Source organism: Eulemur rufifrons, chromosome 4 (genome assembly GCF_041146395.1).
Source record: "Eulemur rufifrons isolate Redbay chromosome 4, OSU_ERuf_1, whole genome shotgun sequence".
NCBI classification, from domain to species: Eukaryota; Metazoa; Chordata; class Mammalia; order Primates; family Lemuridae; genus Eulemur; species Eulemur rufifrons.
Window position 1 is genome coordinate 62,716,678 of NC_090986.1, and position 21,935 is coordinate 62,738,612.

At 41.0% G+C, this 21,935-nt stretch overlaps 1 protein-coding gene across 2 annotated transcripts; it reads left to right on the forward strand.

Annotated features, from left to right (window-relative positions):
• The first annotated feature begins 1,009 nt into the window (after positions 1 to 1,009).
• Positions 1,010 to 21,530, forward strand: SLC25A30 (solute carrier family 25 member 30). 2 transcript variants are annotated; one of them, XM_069467677.1, is made up of 10 exons: positions 1,010 to 1,106; positions 6,638 to 6,759; positions 8,018 to 8,165; positions 9,842 to 9,936; positions 10,878 to 10,963; positions 13,003 to 13,098; positions 13,844 to 13,968; positions 15,705 to 15,843; positions 16,746 to 16,826; positions 17,784 to 21,530. In XM_069467677.1, exons 2-10 carry the CDS (start codon positions 6,696 to 6,698, stop codon positions 17,823 to 17,825), a joined length of 876 nt encoding a protein of 291 aa, XP_069323778.1. In that variant the 5' UTR covers positions 1,010 to 1,106; positions 6,638 to 6,695; the 3' UTR covers positions 17,826 to 21,530. The 2 variants fall into 2 exon arrangements, with proteins under 2 accessions (XP_069323778.1, XP_069323776.1); XM_069467675.1 differs by lacking the exons at positions 16,746 to 16,826; positions 17,784 to 21,530 and adding an exon at positions 17,474 to 17,759.
• Positions 21,531 to 21,935: the final 405 nt, after the last annotated feature.

Sequence of the window (21,935 nt, forward strand, 5' to 3'; positions counted from 1 at the left end):
GAGCCCGGGAATTTGAGGTTGCTGTGAGCTAGGCTGACACCACGGCACTCTAGCCAGGGCAACAGAGTGAGACTCTGTCTCAAAAAAAAAAAAAAAAAAAAAAAGATTTGATTTTGAACCATATGAATGCCTCACACATCCAAAAAATGAAATTACATAAAAGAGATGAAAAAATAAAATTCTAAAATTGATGCAAATAAAAATGATAAATCTAATACTATATCACATTGATAAGATAATCACATTGAAAAGCAAAGTAATGCAAGCAACTTTGGAACACGGTACTCTTATTGCACTGAACACCATTTAGAAGGATATATTCTAAAGACAAAAAAAGCAGAAAGAAATCTTGAGCTTAGAAGGTTCGTTGCTGGTGTTCTCAACTACTTTGTGTAAACTGTAGGACAGAATAAACGAACAAATATATCGATGCTGATGGGAACAGAGTTTTCATTGTGGGAGAAGGGAGACACAGGTATGGAAAGGGGAATGCTAGAATGAACCCTATGATGTTGGATTTTGAATTGGAGGTATCAGAATAAATTCATGATTTAAAAATGTATCTGGGTAAAGGTTATGCTGTTCATGGTACGGTTATCTCAGTTTTTTGGTCGGTTTGTACGTTTTCAACCTAAAAAGCTAGGGTATAAAAATAAGTGCAAGTTTACTTCCTTCCGACCGTGGAGGTTCACGTGGACACAGAGAACCAGCCCCCTGAGAAGGCGCCTTTTCCGTGGCTCTCGGCGCGTTCGGCAAGTTTCTCTTTCACCGCCGCGAAGAGACCAGAGGCAGCAGGAGTCGTCACCGGAGCCGCAGCAGCTCCAGCGGAAGATCCCGAAAGGGAAACGGCCGGGCCCCCAGCCCTCCACGGCCAGAACTTGGGAGGCCAGGGGTGTGGCCTGGGCGTGGCTGGTGCCGGCAGCGACCAATGGGAGCTGAGTAGGCGGGCACGGCCGCGCGGGCGGGGCCGGGATGGGGCTGCGCGCATGCGCCTGGGCCGGCCCGGCACTCGGCTGCCTTACTTCCACCTCCCGCGCGGCCTCCAGCTCTGGTCGACACGGATCCGGGTTGGAGGAGTTCGGGCGCCCCGCCGCAGCCGCCGCCGGGTAAGTGCCTGGCCGGCGCCTCCTTTCGTCCGTCCGCTCCCCTTTCCTCCGCGGCTCCTGGAACCCGGGGCTGGCGATGTCGCTGGGGCCGCGGTCTCTGGAGAACCTGGACGCTGCCGGGCGTGCTCGGGGATGCCTTGCTCTCCGGTTCGCTTGCGGGGCCGGGCGGGCTCGGTGGGGCGCGTGGTTCCGGGGACCCGCTTGGGGACTCGACTGGGGACTGGGTCCCGCTCCTCGGGCTGCTGTCGCCTCGGGTCGGGTGGGTCCTGCAGGGCCCTGATCACTGTTGTTGGTGTTGGGTGGTCCCTGTTCCAGCATCACTAAGATCCAGCGTGAAGCCCATTCTGCCGTTTTGGCGTTTGCACCCTTGCACGGCGGTTTGCACCCTTGCACCGCGGTTTGCTTCTCCTGCCTGTGCATCCCTCCCACTCGTAGCTTCATTCACATGATGCGGCTTGAGCCCCGGCAGCCTCGTACTCTGGGAAAGGGAACGCTACACTGGAACATTTGCAGGGACGGGGTAAATGAATTTGCTCGCAAAGTATATGTAGCTCTGGGGTTTAAGGTCTTTCTAGGTGTAATTTCATGTAAAGCAGTTGCGATGATCAGCAGTTATTGTTCCTGCGCAAGAATGGCGAAACAATGTCGGAACTGCTGCGCGGATCCTACGTTCGTCCTACTTGTGTAGTGAGAAAGTTGAAAGGCAGGCATTTCGGTTTTGGCTTTGCCACTGCCTTGGGCTCAGTTAATGCATGTGAAATGAGAAAATGATTTCTAAGGTTCCTTTAAAACCCCACATTTTGTAAGTCTGCGATGAGCTTATTTTCGTTCTGCATCTTTAAAAAGAATAGGAAATAGGAAAAGTTCACGAAAGGGCAGTCCAGCAAGAAACAAAAATTTATGAGAACACAGACGTTTAGGGACTGTGATTACAGTTTAAGATAGACTGAAAAGGGAACGGCAAGTAAAATTGAAAGGACTTACCAAGAATTAATTATATAAGAGAAACTTGGAAAGCTTTCAGAGGTACTGGCAGCAAGTATTATACTATATTTGATTACCTCTCTTTACAGCGACACAAATGAGGTCAGGAGAAAATAAATACTAAGTAACCATGTAAGAAAATGTAGTGGAGAGGATGTGTAATTTAGCATGCATGCATCTTAAGTGTGGGGAGAATCCTTTGGAATTCTTCATTTGTATAATTATTTCCATTTGTATTTCCCCTGCAAAAAAACCCTACATTTTTTTTCTGAATGTGTAGAATTCCCTACCCTTCCATCTGCTAGTATTTTTTAACAGCTGTTGGAAAATAGCCTTTGTCTACAAAGAAGTGCATAGAGAAAAGATCATGCGATCTTTCAGAGATAACTTTTTTTTTTGAGACAGAGTCTCACTCTGTTGCCCCGGCTAGAGTGCCAAGGCATCAGCCTAGCTCACAGCAACCTCAAACTCCTGGGCTCAAGCAATCCTCCTGCCTCAGCCTTCCGAGTAGCTGGGACTACAGGCATGCGCCACTATGCCCAGTTAATTTTTTTCTGTATGTATTTTTAGTTGTCCAGCTAATTTCTTTCTATTTTTAGTAGAGAGGGGGGTCTTGCTTTTGCTTAGGCTGGTCTCGAACTCCTGAGCTCAAAGGATCCATCTGCCTCGGCCTCCCAGAGTGCTAGGATTACAGGTGTGAGCCACCATGCCTGGCCTTCAGAGATAACTTAATTTGAATATTCTGTAGCTGTGACTAGGGAAAGTCACTTTTCTTCACTGAGGCGGTGTTTGCTCAGTTGTGGAATGTAGACAATGATGCCTATTTCATAGGGTTTCAAGGATTAAATAAAATCGTTTGTGTGGAAAATGTATAGCAATGCCTGACATCAGTTATTCAATAACGACAACTAATGTTGTTAGTATTGTGTTTATAATGCTGCAAAGAGAAGTGATCGCTGGGTTTCAATGTGGCTTAGAGAGTGTGGCTGAAAGAGGAGTGCAAAGTGGGAAGTGATCTACAACCACTGCTGACACTGGGATTTCGGTGAAGTTGTAATTCTTTCCCTGAGATGCTGCTGAGATGCTATTAACTGCTGCTAACAAGGACACATTAATCTTTGACTGCCTTGGCATGTCAGTCTTGGCACTTCAGTAGATAGGTTTGGAATTTTTCAAAAAACCTATACTTGTAAGTTAAGGAATGTGTGTGAGGAGACACCCTCCAAAGAGGACACAAAAACAAAGTAATAGGTTAGTTTATGGAACAGAGATTTCAGCCTAAGATATCTGAAGCCCTGTCACAGCTTGCTGTGACCAATACAGCTTAGACATACACTCACCTATTCCAGTCTGAACTAGAACCTTTTTGAATGTTTGGGCAACTACTGAGGTTGTCTGGTTCTTGTTTAAGCCAAATTATTTATTCTTTTACTCAATGAAAATTAATTTGGGAAGGCCCAGTAGTCTTAACTGCTTAGGGATCTACTCCTAGTCTTTGGAAAGGAAAAGAGAATCCCTCTAACTAGCTGACCTTCAAAAATTGTAATTGAGATGAGCATGCATGTGTACAGAGGGAAGTAAAACTCAGTGGAAATCAAGAGGGGGGAGGGGTGTGCAAAAACCTACCTAATGGGTACAATGAACACTATCTGGGTGATGGGCACACTTATGGCCCTGACGCAAGCATTGCAAAAGTGATCCATGTAACCAAAAATATACCCCCATAATATTTTGAAATAAAAGAAAATTATAATTGAATAGAAAGTCCTTTCTTATTAAAGTTTAACCAGGGATGCTGATGGAGTGGACACACATTTGTGGAAGGTAAGTTTTATTTTGGCAGAAACCTCTTAGTAACTTATGGGTATGTGGTTCATCCCACGTGATTCAAAACTATGAAGAGGCAATTCCACAATAAGCCTCTAAGTTTTAACCTAACTAGCTAAAAACTTAATATCAAAACCGATAGAGGAAAAAGTAGCCAAATCTCATTAAAACTAAACTAGCAAACAAATATAAGTAGTGGCAGAAAATCAGAAAGTTAATTAGTGAGATAGCATGAGGTCATACAGCAGTACAGTTAAAACTTTTTAAATGTAAAGATTAATTATAATCCTATTTTTCTTAAATTTTTGCTGACATTTTGGAAGATGTCTTGTGTATAGTGTATCTCCAAATACATACATACATGTGTACTCACTGTAGAAAAAAATTACTCCTAAAGAAGATGAATAAAAAGAAAAATCAGGTTGGGTGCCATGGCTTATATCTATAATCCCAGCACTTTTTGAGGCTGAGGTGGGAGGATCACTTGAGGCCAGGAATTCAAGACCAGCCTGGGCATCATAGTGAGACCCTGTCTCTACAAAACATTAAATAAAAAAGAATCAACTGTAATGAGACTGGGTTTTATAGTCTGTTTGTGGGAATAGTAATATTTGTCCTCCTATTCCAAGCTTGTTGAGGGAATCCACTGAAATCATTTATATAGGATATTTTGTTAGTTACAGTACTTCCACAGGTGCTCCTGTTAGATAGTTATTGTTTTGCTTTTTTTTTTTGAGTCGAGATCTTGATAAACATATGTTGCCCAGGCTGGTCTCAAAATCCTGAGTTCAAGCAATCCTCTTGCCTCAGCCTCCCGAGTAGCTGGGACTACAGCTGAGTTCAACCAGCAAAGTCCAAGAATGGGTTGAGGAAGTTAGTACTGGACAGTAAACAAATTATTGGATTTATTATGAATGTGTTCTTACAATCTATAGCTTATAGTGTTTATTATATGAGTTTTGAATTTAATAAGGCAAAGAATTAGTTCAATACAGGAATTATTAAATGTTTTCAAGGATAATAGGGAGATGAGAGGAGTTTTGGGGGCAGGGTTTGCTCTTTGGTACTGAAATACATAAAAACATGATGGTTTTCAAGTTCTATTCTTTTTTTTTTTTTTTTTTTTTTGAGACAGAGTCTCGCTCTGTTGCCCGGGCTACAGTGCCCTGACATCATCCTAGTTCACAGCAACCTCAAACTCCTGGGCTCAAGTGATCCTCCTGCCTCAGCCTCCCGAGTAGCTGAGACTATAGGTATGTGCTACCACGCCCGGCCAAATTTTTTTTGTTTTTAATAGAAATGGGGTCTCGCTTTTGCTCAGGCTGGTCTCAAACTCCTGACCTCAAGCGATTCTCCCACCTCGGCCTCCCAGAGTGCTAGGATTACAAGTGGGAGCCACTGTGCCCAGCCTTAAGTTCTGTTTTTAAGGAGTCTTCTACCTTACTCATTTGTTAGTATTCTGAATTTGATTAATATCCATAAATGAGAAATAACTATTAGTAGATTTATTTGAGGTCTTCTTTGCAGATCCTTGTTTTTTCCCTTAGCCTAAGCAAGCTCCTTTGGCCTATGTTGAGAACTGACATTCTGGGCAATTGTCACTTATAGTAGGCTTCTCCTGGGAAAAGTGGACTTGGGAAATTCCTAAACGTAAGCAAAGTAAAAACATTGGGCATACCTGCTTGCCAATAATGGTTCCAATAAATTAGCACTTTTCTCTTAAACCAACAATGGTTATAATTGATACTATACACATGCAAGTGTATCAGTTTGCATGTGTTTTCTCTTAATGGGCACGGGGCCAGGTTTACCAACTGGAATCTCATACAGCTGCAGAATATAAAATGAAAGACCTGGGTGGGCTGTGGCATGCAAGTGAGTAGATGTCACGGTGAGCAAGGGCCTGTTAAGGGAAAGGAGGATGAGAGGCAACATTTGTGAGTGTCTTTAAAATATATACTATTTAATCCCCACAATAGGCCTACCGCCAGGCATTTTATTTAGCTTTGTGAATAAAAGGCTCTACCCCTCATTGGTTCCATTGGCTGCCATGGTGGTGATGGTGTTGATGAAGAAAAGATCCTAGACTGGAGATTAATAAAAATTTTCCTAGGAAGGATATGGTGTGGGTCTGACCCCAGAGTCTGCGTAATCCCTTCATGCCAAGCTGCCTTCCAGCTAGCAATATGATATGGCTAAGAGAGGTGAGCTGACATTTACCGAATGTAGACTAGAAGTAGCTTGTGGTCATTTTCAGTAATTGTCATTTTACCATATGAACCAGGTTAGCAACATTCTTCTGCTCCAGTACACCAGAGGAATGTGAGGGACTCCCTAAGACAGCGGCCAACGAATAGCAAATACTTACCGCATGAAGAACAGATTTAAGATAAAATAGACTACCCAGAAAACAGCCTCCGCCGCACTACACTGAGTGCATGCAAACACATCAGGGTATCAGCATAGCCAATTACTTCTTGAAGCCTGAGTAAAAATTAAGGCCCCTGATAAAGTGAGATTAGAAATTGCTGAGTTGGAGTTTAGGAAACAGGGGTGCTTTGCTTTATTTATTAAGGCGAGGCGCCTCTCGGGAACGTTGCAGGGGGGTTTTAGTGCTAGCTACCTGGTGGCACCCTCCAAATAAATCCCAGGGAGAGTTTAGAACAGAAACTGCCTGGGTGAGAAGTTCCAACTTTGAAACGTCTTACTCTTGTGTCCAGGAAAAAGCCTGCTGGAAGTGATGCTTCTGTAAAGCGAAGGAGAAGAGACGGCGTGAGAATGTCAGCCCTCAACTGGCAGCCGTTTGTGTACGGGGGTCTGGCCTCCATCACCGCCGAGTGCGGTAAGGAGCGGGGCGCTGGAGTCGCTTTGCCCGCTGCGCCTGGTGGTGTTCGAAACTTACGGCTGTGATTTGGTGTTTGATGTCAATGTAGTTCAAGGGCAGGATGTGAGACTGTGAAACATTAATCTCAGAATCCAAAAATGGCTTCTTTTGGTAATGTTTTTAAGACAAAATCGTCATTTTGGCTACTTACTAGCAGTTTAGTGTTCAAAGTTTAGTGGGGAGAAAGTTGAGCCTGTTGACCAAACAAGTTTTATGAATCATGTTTGCATTGCAGCTGTGCCTATTTTTTTGTCTTCTCCCCTGTTTTGCCACTGTTAACCCATTTGGCTATAAAGAGGTTTGAGAAGCGCAAGGGTCTTCCCTGATCCAGATTAGATGGACTGTAATTATTCAGTCACTTCCCAATTCCACACATTATCCAGATCTCATTTGTATCTTCCCCATCAGTTGGGTTCTGCATCAGATCCTGTTTGTTCTGTGTTGTTTGTTTTCTGGAATCATTCATTCAGCAAATATTGGTTGAGCAGCTGCTGAGCACCCTGCACTGGGCTGGGCATTTCATCGTGTCCAGGGCTCAGTTGCTGCTGTCCAGGACAGACACAGCCCCTGAGGAGCCACGGACAGCTGGGCCAAGGGACGAGACACAGTCACCACTCACCTGCGGGCTCAGGTTCTCTTTGCGGGTGGGCCTTCCCATTGACACAGTGAGAAAAGGTTACTGTCTAAGGATGGGTTTTACATATTTGAGTGAACAATTAGGTACTATATTAAACATATTTACCTGCTTTATTAGATTTAATTTTAGGCTATACAACTGTCTTTCCTAAGTGCTCCTACTTAGGGGAACTCTTTTGGAAATGAACTTTTTTACCTTTCTTCATTCACATCAAATCCAATTTTAGCCTTCACATATGTACACAACAGTTAACTTATGTTTTCAAATGGCCTTCCTGTTTGTGTAAATCATTCCACGTATCTACTTTGTCCAGCAATGCAGCCTACTCAAATCCTATGTAGAATAAGATGAGGTATAAATAAAAATGTAAAGAAAAGAAAATATATTTATGCATTTTTAGAGGGGTTGTTAATCTTTTAGTTACTCAATTTTTTAAATAGAAAAAAATTGCAAAATGTCTGCCATTTCTTAATCTGTTTCTTAATTAACCTTATATTTACATAGTATAATACTACGTATCCTTTATTTAGTGCAATTTCTTTTTATTAAGTGAAATATTTCTTTCTTTAAAATTTTAAGGTACATTTCCGATTGATTTAACCAAGACCCGGCTCCAGATTCAAGGCCAGACGAATGATGCCAACTTTAAAGAAATTAGGTACCGAGGAATGTTGCACGCACTCGTGAGGATAGGCAGAGAGGAAGGGCTGAAAGCGCTGTATTCGGGGTGAGTGGCCCATTGTGCATTTCTGTGTCACTGTTGAACCTTTTAAATGGATAGACTTCAGGCTAAGACTTCACAGAGCAAAAATAAAAGTTTGAGATATATTTGAAAAGAGTAGTTACCATAGTAGATTTTCCACTTTAAATTTTAGCTTTAGTTTCTGGATGTATATTTTCTGCAGCAAATGTTTTGGTGAAACTATGTTTTTATTATATCCAAGCGCAGACCACAATACAAAAGTTATGTTTGTTTAAAAATATCCTGTTATTCCCTTTTTCACTCTCTGAAAATAGCCCTTTCCCTTAGCTATTCTAAATTACCATGGTTTTTGCTGTAATGACAATGCTCTAGTGTGGATAAGAGCTGTAGTGAACTACTTTTCACTCATTCAGCATTTAATAGACAGTGTTCTGTGGGTGCTGGATGGGAAAGTGAGTCAGACGAGGCCCTGCCTGTGTCCGCTGGAGTCCCTGCAGGAAACAGAATTGACTCGGGTGGTTTAAGTGAAGAGACACCAGCAAAGGGACTGCTTAAGGGTTAAGGGAGCACCTGAAGGGTAGATACTGAGAAACCTAGAAACTCAAAGCTTCCCGACCCTAGGACCAAAGGGGCCAAGGCAGGGCTAGTGTTCCCAGAGCAGGGCCGGGGCCTTGAAGGAGAGGACAGTGGTTGTCAGGGGATGCTTTGATAGTGCCCAGGTAAGGGAAGAAATCCTCCATTCTTTTCCTCCCTCCCTCCCCTCTCCTACGGCTGAACCCACCTGGAAGCCAGCTGGCAAGGGAGCCCAGGCGATGCAAGCCATAGGTGGCAGCATCTTGGGACACAGAGAAGGGCAAGAATGATCTAGACAAATGGGATCAGTAGTGGCACACTGTCCTGAAGGAGCTGTTTTTTTTTTTTTTTCTTTTGTTTTTTTTTTCTTTTCTTTTCTTTTTTTTTTTTTTTTTTTGATAACTGGTACCAATTGAAGGAGCTGTTGTTGGGGGAGCTGCCGACATGTAAGCAGGATCACGGAGGAGTCTGATAAGTCTAGAGTGTGGTAGAGGGAGGGTGTCAGTCTCAGACTGTGGGAGCCACTGGATCAGATCTTGAAGGAGCAAGGGGGTTTAGCCAGGTAAAGCTGGGGGAGAACTGTATTCATCCAGAGCCAGTGGTATGTGCAGGAGAGCCTGGCACATTCTAGGAACTGTAAGTAATTCAGCATGATGTAGTGTGGGAGGAAAGTTGGCTTGTTTTTCCTGAGACTGTGTTGAACTCGTTTCAGTATTATGGTGGGCAAACTTTTAGGGAGAGGAAAGAACTGGTCTCCGAGGAGGTAGGAGATGAGTTCCAGCCAGCAGTGGAAGGATTGCAGATGTGTACGGTATGCCTAGCTGAGGCCAGATTTCACCAGGGGCTTTGTACTGAGAAAGGAAAGGCCTTGCATTTTAACACAAATGGAACTCCGTGTTCACGTACATTTTCACTGAAGGCAAATATGAGGGCCTGAGCTTTCACTTAGTGAGCTGATAATTTGCACAAATTCAGCTGAACCCACCTGTATTTTTGTTGGATTTTGAATTTTAAGAAATCATTTTAGAGTGTGTGGTTTGATTATGGAAGGCACTCTTTGTGGGTCTTTTAGAGAATGTTAAGTGATTTTTAGATTGCTTTTGTCCTTTTGTGCATTGCATTGACAGGATTGCCCCTGCGATGTTACGCCAGGCATCCTATGGCACCATCAAGATAGGCACTTACCAGAGCCTGAAGCGATTATTCGTTGAACGCCCAGAAGGTGAGTGGGGAATCTGTTTTCCACTGTGGATGGGGGTGGGTTGTTTGTCTTTTTGTTCAAATGGTTTTAGAGCAGATTTTCTTCAGTGTATTTGTGACTTTACTACTGCTAAGGAGAACTCTGGATGGATGCAAAGTCTAAATGAATTGTGCTTAAAGCTAATCAGTTATCAGCTGAACTGAAGGGAGTAACAATGAAAAGGAACCATCTCTACAAACACTTTAATTAGTGGTTTCCAAAATGCCTAGACTAGAGGATGTGTTGTTACCATTCTATCCAACTTAAATTTTTCTAAAATCATGTGAGTTATCACCTATTTTTCAGGAAAGCAATGAATACGTTTCTTAGTATTAAGAACTTGGAGTTCTTACGGTAAAAATATGGTATAATAAAAAAAGACAAAAAAGATAAATAAAAGAAGAACTTGGAGTTCTGATGCTTTGGTTGGTCCTGTGAATTTGTTTTGATTCGTGGAACTATCTCATTTGTACAATGGATGGGCACCTATCGCTGTTTTGTGAGAACAAGAGCTAAGATGTTTTGGAAATACTTCACTATATTTCAGACTAAACTCAGAGGATGTTTAAAAATTTTCCTATGCCAAATCAGTCTCCGTGTTATCTCATAGGAATGTATCTTTTGTATTCCCCTAAGGGACACATCTCATCTTAACTGTGCTGGTCTGCATTTACACACGAAAGTGAATTGGTAGGTCACTTGGCAGGATGATTCACATTCCTTTTTGGATAAGAAATTGTGCTAAGCAAAATCTCTTAGCCAGTAAAATTCCCAATCCTTTTAGAATTACTTGATGCTTGAAGCATAAATTTATCTTAAGGTGAGCAAGTATTGCGTAAATGAGTTACACCTATATTTGAGTTACTCACAGGAAGAACATTGTATGTATGAAAAGTCAAATAATAATATGTCATTGTTTACAGATGAAACCTTACCCATAAATGTCATATGTGGAATTCTCTCTGGAGTCATATCCTCAACCATTGCTAATCCGACTGATGTTTTGAAAGTAAGTTGTGCTATTTATATCTTATAGGCACATTCCACATTTTCTTATTGAGAATAACATTCAGGTAATGGGAATCTGTGAATATACCATATGCTGTATATTACATGAATCTGTTTATAATGTAAGTGTCATGAATAATTTAACTTTTAAATAGCCACTAGGTGGATTTCCCACTGATATAGATGAGCTCAAGTGTAGAGCTTATTTTGGAGACAAGGATTTTGGCATTTGAGCAGAAAAAAAAAAAAAATAGGCATGGATGCATTTGAATTTCTTTTTTCATTGAAAATCTTCCTTGTTTCCTTGGTTCATTATATATAGATGGGCTGTAAATTTTACACAAATCTAGGTTGCTCATTAATAACTATTTCTGAATGTTTCTTCTTATCTATTAATTTTATTTCAGGAAATACAAATGAAAATATTTGCTTACCACAGTTAAATATAGCACATTGGATGGCCTGTTGAGAATACTAAGGATACAGCCTCCCTAACTCCTTTTTGGAATAAGACAAAGGAATAACTAAATTTTTTTTTTTTTTGAGACAGAGTTTTACTCTGTTCACTAGAATGCCGTGGCATCAGCCTAGCTCACAGCAACCTCAAACTCCTGAGCTCAAGCAATCCTCCTGCCTCAGCCTTCCGAGTAGCTGGAACTACAGGCATGCGCCACCATGCCCGGCTAATTTTTCCTATATATATTTTTAGTTGTCCAGCTAATTTCTTTCTATTTTTAGTAGAGATGGGGTCTCACTCTTGCTCAGGCTGGTCTCGAACTCCTGACCTCGAGCGATCCTCCTGCCTCGGCCTCCCAGAGTGCTAGGATTACAGGCATGAGCCACCACGCCCGGCCAGAATAACTAATTAAATAAAATAAAAATTAGGCATGAGTTACTTTTGAACCCTCTCAGAGCATTCATCTCCTACCTTCCCTCTCCTTTTTTCTCCCCCATTATTTAACTAGTATTCCAGGCTTCTATCCTGTACCAATTGGTGTACCATGTGGTTAGAATCAAAAAATGAATAAGACAAAGGACGCTTCGCTCAGAGAGCCTTCTGTCTAATAGGGGATTCTGACAAGCATAAAAATCATATGCAGTGTGTTGGGTATACTACAGATAATGCATGTACTATAGTGAAGGTTCAGCATGTGTGATGAAGAAATACAAGGTATTTTTGCCATAAGTTTACCCTTTGTTGGGGTAAGAGAGCTCGAGAAAAATATCCATACCCCTATTAATTGTTTAAACATATTTCAGGGCTTATGGGAAGGCAGTTCCTATATCTTGGTTTATTTTCCCATGTTACTGTAGCAATAACAGTTTCCTTTGGAAGTTAGTAGTAATATATTTGCTCCCTAAGCAAAAATAAGGTACTAATTTTTTAGTGAGCAATGCTTTTTCCTTCTTAAAAATGCAAAGAGCTACATCAAACGTTTTATTTGTGTTGGAATCACGGTCATGCAGATTGCACTAGTAAGTTCAAGTGTAACAGAGTGTAACGGGTGTCATGTGGCCGGGTGTCATGTGGCCAGCTCGTGGCCAGCTCGTCTGCATACCTTTTGGTTCAGCTGATTGGAAATAGAGGCTTGGAGCAACTAATTTAAGAATTATGTCTGCCCATGCTTAGTGCCGCCAAGTACGCTGGATAACTCTTATTCATTATATTAAATCTTTGAAATTACCATCATCTTCTCTCTTTCCTACATATTAACCTATAGAGAAATATGCTATTTTCTGTCCTTCTGGAAAGACTTTTTAAAAAAAAGTTACTGTTTTTTTTGACACTAACTGCTATATGTAGAAGTCTTGGGACTCTATACTAGATGTTTTTTTGGATATTTCAGAGTTCCTAAGAACCGATCCTTGTACATTTTTAGTGTACTGAGAACATTTTAAAGTAGCCTCATGGTATTATTTATATTATAATTTTTTTCTGTTAGTGGTTATTAAGCGACAGACTGAATGATTTTCAGCAGTGTACATTGGTGGGGGATGTACTAGTTTCCTTCTCACGTTGGTCTTTAAAATAATCTCTAGATTCGGATGCAAGCACAGAGCAGCACCATTCAAGGTGGCATGATAGGCAACTTCATTAACATTTACCAGCAGGAGGGAACAAGAGGACTGTGGAAGGTAAGCTTGAAGAGTGAATCCAACTGGCTCATTTGGTTCTTTTTTCCTTTTTTGAATTTATTTTTCCTACTTCCATCACTTTATTTTAATCCAAGTGGCATAGTGGAGTAAGGAAGGAAGAGTAGCATCTTCTGCCCGTGAAAATATCTTCTTCCTTAATTGCCCTATCTGTAAAATGGGAATATAAGGAATATGTCAGGATTTTAAAGTACTTTTTGAATAATTTATATGTAAAGAGTTCTGTGAAGTTTAAGTTTGAGCATTTTCTTTTGTTTGATTCCTTTCCCCCTGCCCCCCCAATTCTTACGGAGAATGGACCTGTTGGATGTTTTGATCTATATGGTTTCCCGGCTCTTAAGTGAAGTCTGTGTTACTAGGCAAGCGCTGGTGTGGAGTGCTAGTTCCTAGTATTCTGATGACTTATCAGTTCATAAAATCGACCCTAAAGATCATGCAGTATGATCCTTCCGCACGTACAAGGAAACCCGAAGCTCTGAGAGGTGACTTGTCCTGGCCACGATCTGGCCTGAGGTCATATAGCTCGTGCCAGCATTAGAATTAGATTTCGGAGCTTTTGAGTTCTTGCCCTTTGGCCTCTTCCTCTCTGTTACTCTGTATTTCTAGCTACCAGCAGGAAAACATAAAAATTGGTCATAGTTTGTGAAGTGAACCTTTGCAGATTTGCAAGGCTGTTCTACAGAGGTATATCAGAATCATTTTGATTATTATTAATATTTTTATCCAGGGTGTATCCCTTACTGCTCAGAGGGCTGCTATTGTTGTTGGCGTGGAGCTACCGGTCTATGACTTCACCAAGAAGCATCTGATTCTCTCGGGCCTGATGGGAGACACTGTATATACCCACTTTCTGTATGTTTATGGATTTTTAAAAATTAATATTTTAGGTATGCATGAGTTCAGGGTGAAAATTTGGTACCAATCTATAGAAATTTTAAAGAAAGTTTATTATAAAAGTATTATTCTTGTATTTGAAAACTTATAGTACAGAAGTGAAGCAGAACAGAATGAAAGTCCTTATTGCTCCACATAGGTAGCTGTTAACAGTTTGATATGTACCTTCCAGGCATTTTCTATGTGTGTACAAATATGTACTTTAGTACATAAATAAGCACATGCTTTGCTTTCTCATATTTGCTTTTTTTTTTTTTTTTGAGACAGAGTCTCACTCTGTTGCCCAGGCTAGAGTGAGTGCCGTGGCGTCAGCCTAGCTCACAGCAACCTCAAACTCCTGGGCTCAAGCGATCCTCCTGTCTCAGTCTCCCGAGTAGCTGGGACTACAGGCATGCACCACCATGCCCGGCTAATTTTTTCTATATATATTTTTAGCTGTCCATACAATTTCTTTCTATTTTTAGTAGAGATGGGGTCTCGCTCTTGCTCAGGCTGGTCTCGAACTCCTGAGCTCAAACGATCCGCCCACCTCGGCCTCCCAGAGTGCTAGGATTACAGGCGTGAGCCACCATGCCCGGCCTCATATTTGCTTTTTAAAATTTAACAATATATTCCAAATATATTTCCATGTCAGTACTTACAGACTTCATTTATTTTTAATAGCTGCAGATTATCACGTTATATGGATATAGCATAGTTTATTTAATCCATTGTTGGGCGATGTATGGAGACTGTTCTGATTGTCACAACCAGGGGGAGTATCGCTGACACGCAGTGGGTTGGGTAGAGGCTAGGGATGCAGCCAAACCATGTTAGAGTGCACAGGGCAGACACACCACCTCCACAACAGAGAATGATCCGGCTGAAAATGTTAATAGTGCTGAGGTTGAGGAAACTTGATCTGAGTTTACTGATCTCAACTGAGGTCTGTGGTAGTCTTGTGAGACTAAAAGTGTAGTAGAACCTGGGACCCCTAGTGGGCATTATAGAAAGGAGATCTTTTTCTTTCTTCTTTTTTCTTTCTTTCTTTTTTTTTTTTTTTTTTTTTGAGACAGAGTCTTACTCTTGCCCTGGGTGGAGTGCAGTGGCATCATTGTAGCTCACTGTAGCCTCCAGCTCCTGGGCTCAAGTGATCCTCCTGCCTCAGCCTCCTGAGTAGCTGGGACTTTAGGTGCACCACAACACCTGGCTAATTTCTTTCTATTTTTAATAGAGACGGGGTCTCACTCTTGCTCAGGTTGGTCTTGAACTCCTGAGCTCAAGCAGTCTTTCCACCTCGGCCTCCTAGAGTGCTGGGATTACAAGCATGAGCCACCGCACCCAGCCAGATCTTTTTCTGTGATCTCAAGAAACCATATGACTATGATATGGCTAGAATTACTCTGATGCTTACTTTTAGTTAAATAGATGGAATGATAGATCATCTTTGGAGGATGTTCCTTTATGTTATATGATTCTCTGACATTCCAGAACCCCAGAGGTATTCTTAGTTGTGGCTGGTATTTGTAAGCCAGTATAATCAGTGCTAATGTTTGTCAGCTCTCTAGATATGGACCTTATTCTTGATACATTTCATGTTGTTACATGCTACTTTAACAGTTTTGGGAGGAGGCTGTTTTCTGTCTTTGATAGTGGTTGTTATAGCTCAGTGGTGATTAACTTTTTGTTTTTTTCCAATGATACCTTCTTCATAGCTCAAGCTTCACTTGTGGTCTGGCGGGAGCCCTGGCCTCAAACCCTGTTGATGTTGTGAGAACACGTATGATGAATCAGAGAGTCCTTCGAGATGGCAGGTGCTCTGGCTACACAGGTACCCTGGATTGCTTGTTACAGGTAAGAAGGAATATCTGTGCAGGGTTGTGAATTACATATTTTTTTTTACCTAAGTCTATAGTAACTAAATTATACGAGCTGTTAAAACTAAGATGAGTGATGCTTTAAACCCCTAAGATGTACATATGGTACAGGTTAATTTTTATAAATACAATATCTAGATGAATATTTAGAAATGAAAGTTCATTTTCTTTATAACTCCACTCTGCTATGAAGGGTGAGAAAATAGTACTATTTCCTGTGATCATAACAGAACTGTTTCCTTAAAAAATATACCTTCTTCCTATTGAGTCAAACTGGAATGAATGTTCCTCATTCAGACATCTCTTTCAAAGGAACACATCAATCTTACTATAATTCTCAGCTTAAATAATTAGACCTACTGTTTATGAGTGAATGAAAGTTTTCAACTATCTCCCCTACTAGATTGCCAGGAACCCAAATTAGGGACCACTTTTTGTGGTCATTTTACACTGCCAGTGTTGCCTTAATGAAGTGAATATACTTATCATATTTATCTACCCAACAACTTAGGAAATGATGGTGCTCTGAATGATATCCTTACCACGTTGCTTCATTTTTGACCTATTTAGGAGCCCAAACAGCATAGAAACAAAAGACCCTAATTGGAATTAAATCTAATTTTTTATTCATTCAACCACTGTTCATCTGCCTTGTGTGGGGTTATTCAGCCCTTTATGTGGGGTTCTTTGGCATGGAGCCTTAGTCTTCCTCCTATGCAGAAGCCTTAAAGAACAAAGACAGAGGGCAAAGATTTAACAGTCATTCCAAACAGGATTTTCTTTTTAAGAAAAATAGATCAGTCTGGCCACTAATTATTAATGTATTTGACATAATTAGAAAGTTGGAAGTTGACTCTTTTTTTTCCTTCCTTTTAACAGACGTGGAAGAATGAAGGTTTTTTTGCTCTATATAAAGGGTTTTGGCCAAATTGGTTGAGACTTGGTCCTTGGAATATCATTGTATCCTTTTCTGTTGTGGTAGATCTGAAAAAAGATGTAGCTAAAGAATGCTGTTTGTATAAACTATCATGTTACTAATTATAATTTCGAAGTAGGTTCTTATTCTTAGTTTCTCTAATTCTAAGAAATAACTACTCAGTTTCTTTTTTAGGAGACATAGAGTCTGTGCTAGAACCTATAGGTCTTAGTTTTGTTTTGTTTTGTTTTGTTTTGTTTTAACTAATATGGATCTTAGTTTAATGATGGTGTTATTGAAAGGTAATAATACCAATACAAATTTTGTCAGGCTGTGTTCTAGAAGCTGAGGGTATGTATGATTTTAGAGAGAGAGAAGCACTAACTTTATGGCCTCAGACACCCTGGGAAGGATGCTTATTTTAGGGAGTACTTGAAGATAAACAGGAATTAGCTCCAGAATCACTGGGCTGATCGGAACCGTCCCTGCATGCCAGAGTGGAAGGCAGGGAAGGAGCAGCAGTTCATTGACGTGAATGGGCAGAATGAAGAAGTCAGAATGTTGTTTTTCCGCCATCCTCTTATTACTGTTTATCTGTTTATCTGCTCCTCCCTCCCAAGGAAAGCTGCCTGGTAGAAACCCCTGGAGGGGTGCTGTCAGGGGTTGCTAACTGTCCTTCTCTCTCACCCAGGAGTTTACTATTCTGGAAAGTCTGCCCATCACAGCAAAGTCACAAAAGCTAATCAGTGTGGGTGTCCTCTCCAAAGAGTTTGATGCTAAAGCATTTATATGTCTCAGCTGTGGTCTTTCTGTTCCAAGCTGACCTTGGGAATGTTTACAGGGAGGTATTTTGAGGTGGTTAAGAATGGAGCCACTCTTATTTAAAATCAGGTCCATGGCATGGGTCTGTCTGGGCATATTTGTTAGTAGGTGTGCTATTTCTAAATCTGTTTTATGCATTGGAGTTGTCAAGATGGCACTTTCTTAACCCATAACTACAGTTCTTTGTGACATATGAACAGTTGAAGAAACTGGATTTGTGACAAGACAAGGCTGCATGAGACATCCCTCTGAAAATGCTAACTTCTGAAACAGTAAAGTTTCCCTCTGCTTCTCACTGCTCGGCTCATCACAGATTCCAGGGTGTGAGCAACACATGAAGACTGGGTTAGTTCAGTTTGCTGTGTGTTGGCATTGGATGCTCTTCATCAAACGTTTAATGGCATAAACTGTTACATCCAAACTCTAGTCTTTACCATTGAAGCGCCCTTTGACATCAAAGATAATATAGGATAATATATGAAACACATGTTTCTTGCTAAAGAAAACGTGCAAGAAAATCTGGAGCTATGTGCTGTTTTCTCCAGGGAGAGTAGCCCTGATATATCCCAGCTTGTAGCTGAGAATATCAGACTGCTCTAAAGAAGCTCATCGGAATCGTAGAATGGAGTCTCCAGGAGGGTGTTGTTCCTGAACTTCTGGGATATTTTGCTTCTTGTCAGTGGAAGAAATATCATGAGTAGAAACCTGGACTTTTCAACCCCAGGCATAAACAGTGCAGGAAGTAGATCCTTGGAATATTGCACTGCTTTGTAATTTCCTATATTAGCAGGATCTTTCACTTATAATAAGTGATTGTAGGTCTTTGAAAATTTGACCTTTGTGAGGAATTGTTACACTGTATCAATATCCAAATTCATGGTGATGTTATGTGTTGGCTTTGAAGGTTGTAAGGTCTGTACTGGTGGGAAGTATTTTCAAGCAGCTTGGATTCTGACTTAGGTAATGTTAGTTATTATCTCTATGCTTTATGTTCTTTGTTTTTTTTTTTTGTTTGTTTGTTTTTGACAGGGTTTTGTTCTGTTGACCAGGCTAGGGTATAATGGTGTCATCATAGCTCACTGCAACGTCAAATTCCTGGGCTTAAGCCATCCTCCTGCCTCAGCCTCCTGAGTAGCTGGAACTACAGGCACGTGCCACAACACCTGGCCAGTTTTTTTTATGGAGATGGGGTCTCACTATGTTGCTCAGGCTGGTCTCAAACTCCTGGGCTCAAGTGATCCTCCCACCTTGGCCTCCCGAAGTGCTAGATTACAGGCATGAGCCATTGTGCCTGGCCTAGCTCTATGATTTTTAGCAAAGTTTATTTCCTAATCTGTAAAATGGAGATAATAACATCTATTGATGTAATGGGTCAAGTGAAGAAAAGATAGTAGTTGCTGCCACGTGACTTGAAAGGTCAGTGTGTTTACATCGGGCTGTCATACAGCTATAATTTCTCAATAAACAGTCTGTGTGTGTAGGAGAGAGTTGTATTGTGGGTTTCTCATGGAAATCACGCGTGAAGCCCTTTGTTAAAGACCGTGTTAAAGAAAGAACACTGTTTAAGAATTTAATACATTTTCCTTAGTAAAATGTCGCTCGTGAATTAAAGAGGAAGAGTTGGTTTTCCCAGATTTCCAGTTTTTACTTTAGTTTATGTCGTATTTGTTAAAATATTTCCTGTCTTAGACTTCCTAGTTAGTTTGGATGGAAAATACCTGCTTGAAATTTTAAAAATGATTTCTGTAGTGTATCTGTTTATCTATTCTGATAAGAGGTATATACTATTTTTGTTTTTCCTTCTAAAGACATGATAAATCATTCTCCCTCTTCTTTATTGTCATCATCTGTTCTTTTCAAAACAAAAGGTGACTGTGAGAGCCCAAGAACTGTAAGCTTCTGGAAGGCAGCTGCAGGAAAGGGAATCTATTTACTCTGATCCCTTCAGTTCTACCCTTTGAGAAGGACATTAGATACCTGCTACCTGGGGCTCCAGGCCAGACCACTTCTGCAGTATTCCCGGTTTGCCCAGCCCCTGGGGCTCCTTCCTTGTTGAGATAGAATAGAAGGAATGCAGGTTTTTCCTGGGGTTGCGGCAATTTTTCCTCCAGGCCATTTTCACTTTGCCTCCTTCCTGAACGTTTCCTTTGTGCAGCAGATTTTATTTCCAAAAGGAAGAGCCAAGGCAAAGTCATTTTAGAGAGGAAGAAAGAAGGGTTAGGTGTTAAGGGCTTAGAGACTCAGGTGAATCAAGTCCACCTCTCCCCGGTTGGCACTAGATGGCAGTAGAGGACCCCTGAACTCATTCAGGCATGTTCCTGGCACTGAACCACCCGTTAGAGATTTTTAATTCTTACAAAAACATTCCACTGATGTGATAAGGACTTTGTATAGAGAGGCTTTCACTTTTTAGTTCTTTGAGTTTAAAGGATTGCTTTTTATGAACCACTCTTTTTTTTTAAAATGTAGAAAACATTTAATTTTTTCAAGAGTGCATGTGATTTCTAAAACAGTAGAAGCAAGTTCATTTTGAAGACTGTATAAAGAGTGAATGTAGACAATGTTCATTATTACCAATGTATTCAAATTATATGTACATGTTCATACCAAGATGAAAAGAAATTCAAACCTCACTGTAAAACTTAAGCATGTTTTAAGACAAAAAATATTTCTTCAATGTAGATTTATTAAGTGCCTTATAGAACAGGATCTTAACTTGCTTTTTTTCTTAACCTGCTTTTTATGTGTCTTGAAAGAGGTAATGCCATTGTCAAAGCTTCTAACTAAGAAACAAAAGAATTGGGAGACTTGGCCCCCTTGTTTTCAGAGGTGTGGTTACAAGTCCCTCCCTGCCTTTGGATAGTGCTTCAATATGGCAACAGGGTATCTAGCTTTTATAACTAAGGTGAGGAAAATGGCTTTTTCTGTTTGTTTGTTTATGATTTGTGTAGTAATCATTGAGGCAAAATGTTGCTGATCCATACTATACGAAATGGCTCCTGTTCGCCATATTTATTGCTGTGCTAGAAACAGTATACATTATACAAAGAGTAGAAATTTGTCACAAAGCTTTTATATTTCAAGCTCTTTATTTAAACTTGTTGGAATATGTGCATAAACCTTGTTTCCTTTATGTAATAAACTAGACTAATATATAAAAATGATTTGTGGTTGTTTCAGATAAATAGAAACATTTAAACAAAGGCAAACTCCAGAGAGTCCAGAAGGCTGGAGTAGAAATAGTGTTTGTGAAAGTGGCTACGAACCTGTCTCCCCATCTTGCTTATTACCTGGTACCTGCGTGACCCTCCTCCCCTCACCCCCATCATATGGAATACCCTGCAGCTCCATCAAGACCGGTGAACCTGATTTGCAGGCTGGCTTTGCAAGGCAGCTTGGACATTCAGACACCAGCAGGATGATATCAGTGTTGTGAACTATCAAGTTCCTTCAGTCCTTCTTCCAGCGTTAGGTGTTGCTAGAGGCAGGAGCAGGTATCCTTGGTCAACTGTGGACCAGGCAGGGACACCTGGTTGACAGAAAACAACCAGTGAACTAAATGTCAACTTGGTTCATTAATTTTGTTACTTGAAAGTATTCTCTAGGTATCTCTGTTCTTAACATTTGAATTAAACATAGTGGTTTATTAAAGAACTAGAATTGGGGAAAAGGAGGAGCCTTTTATTTAATAGACTTTATTGTTTAGAGCAGTTTTGGTTCATAGCAAAATCGAGTGGAAGGTACAAAAATTTCCCAGATACCCACCTGCCTCCCTCATTATCAACATCTCCCACCCAAGTGGTGCATTTGTTAGAATTGATGAACCTACTTTGATACATCATTGTCACCCAAAGTCTGTAAGTTTACATTAAGGTTCACTCTTGGTTGGGTGCAGTGGCTCACGCCTGTAATCCTAGCACTCTGGGAGGCCAAGGTGGGAGGATCACTCAAGGTCAGGAGTTCGAGACCAGCCTAAGCAAGAGTGAGACCCCCGTCTCTACTAAAACATAGAAATAAATTATCTGGACAACTAAAAATATATAGAAAAAAAAATTAGGTGGGCATGGTGGCACATGCCTGTAGTCCCAGCTATTAGGGAGGCTGAGGCAGGAGGATTGCTTGAGCCCAGGAGTTTGAGGTTGCTGTGAGCTAGGCTGACGCCATGGCACTTTAGCCCGGGCAACAGAGCGAGACTCTGTCTCAAAAAAAAGGTTCACTCTTGATTGTGCATTCTTTGGGTTTGGACATATGTACGATGAAATGTATCCATCACTGTAGTATCATACAGAATAGTTTTGCTGCCCTAGAAGAGGGGGAGACTTTTGGCGTCA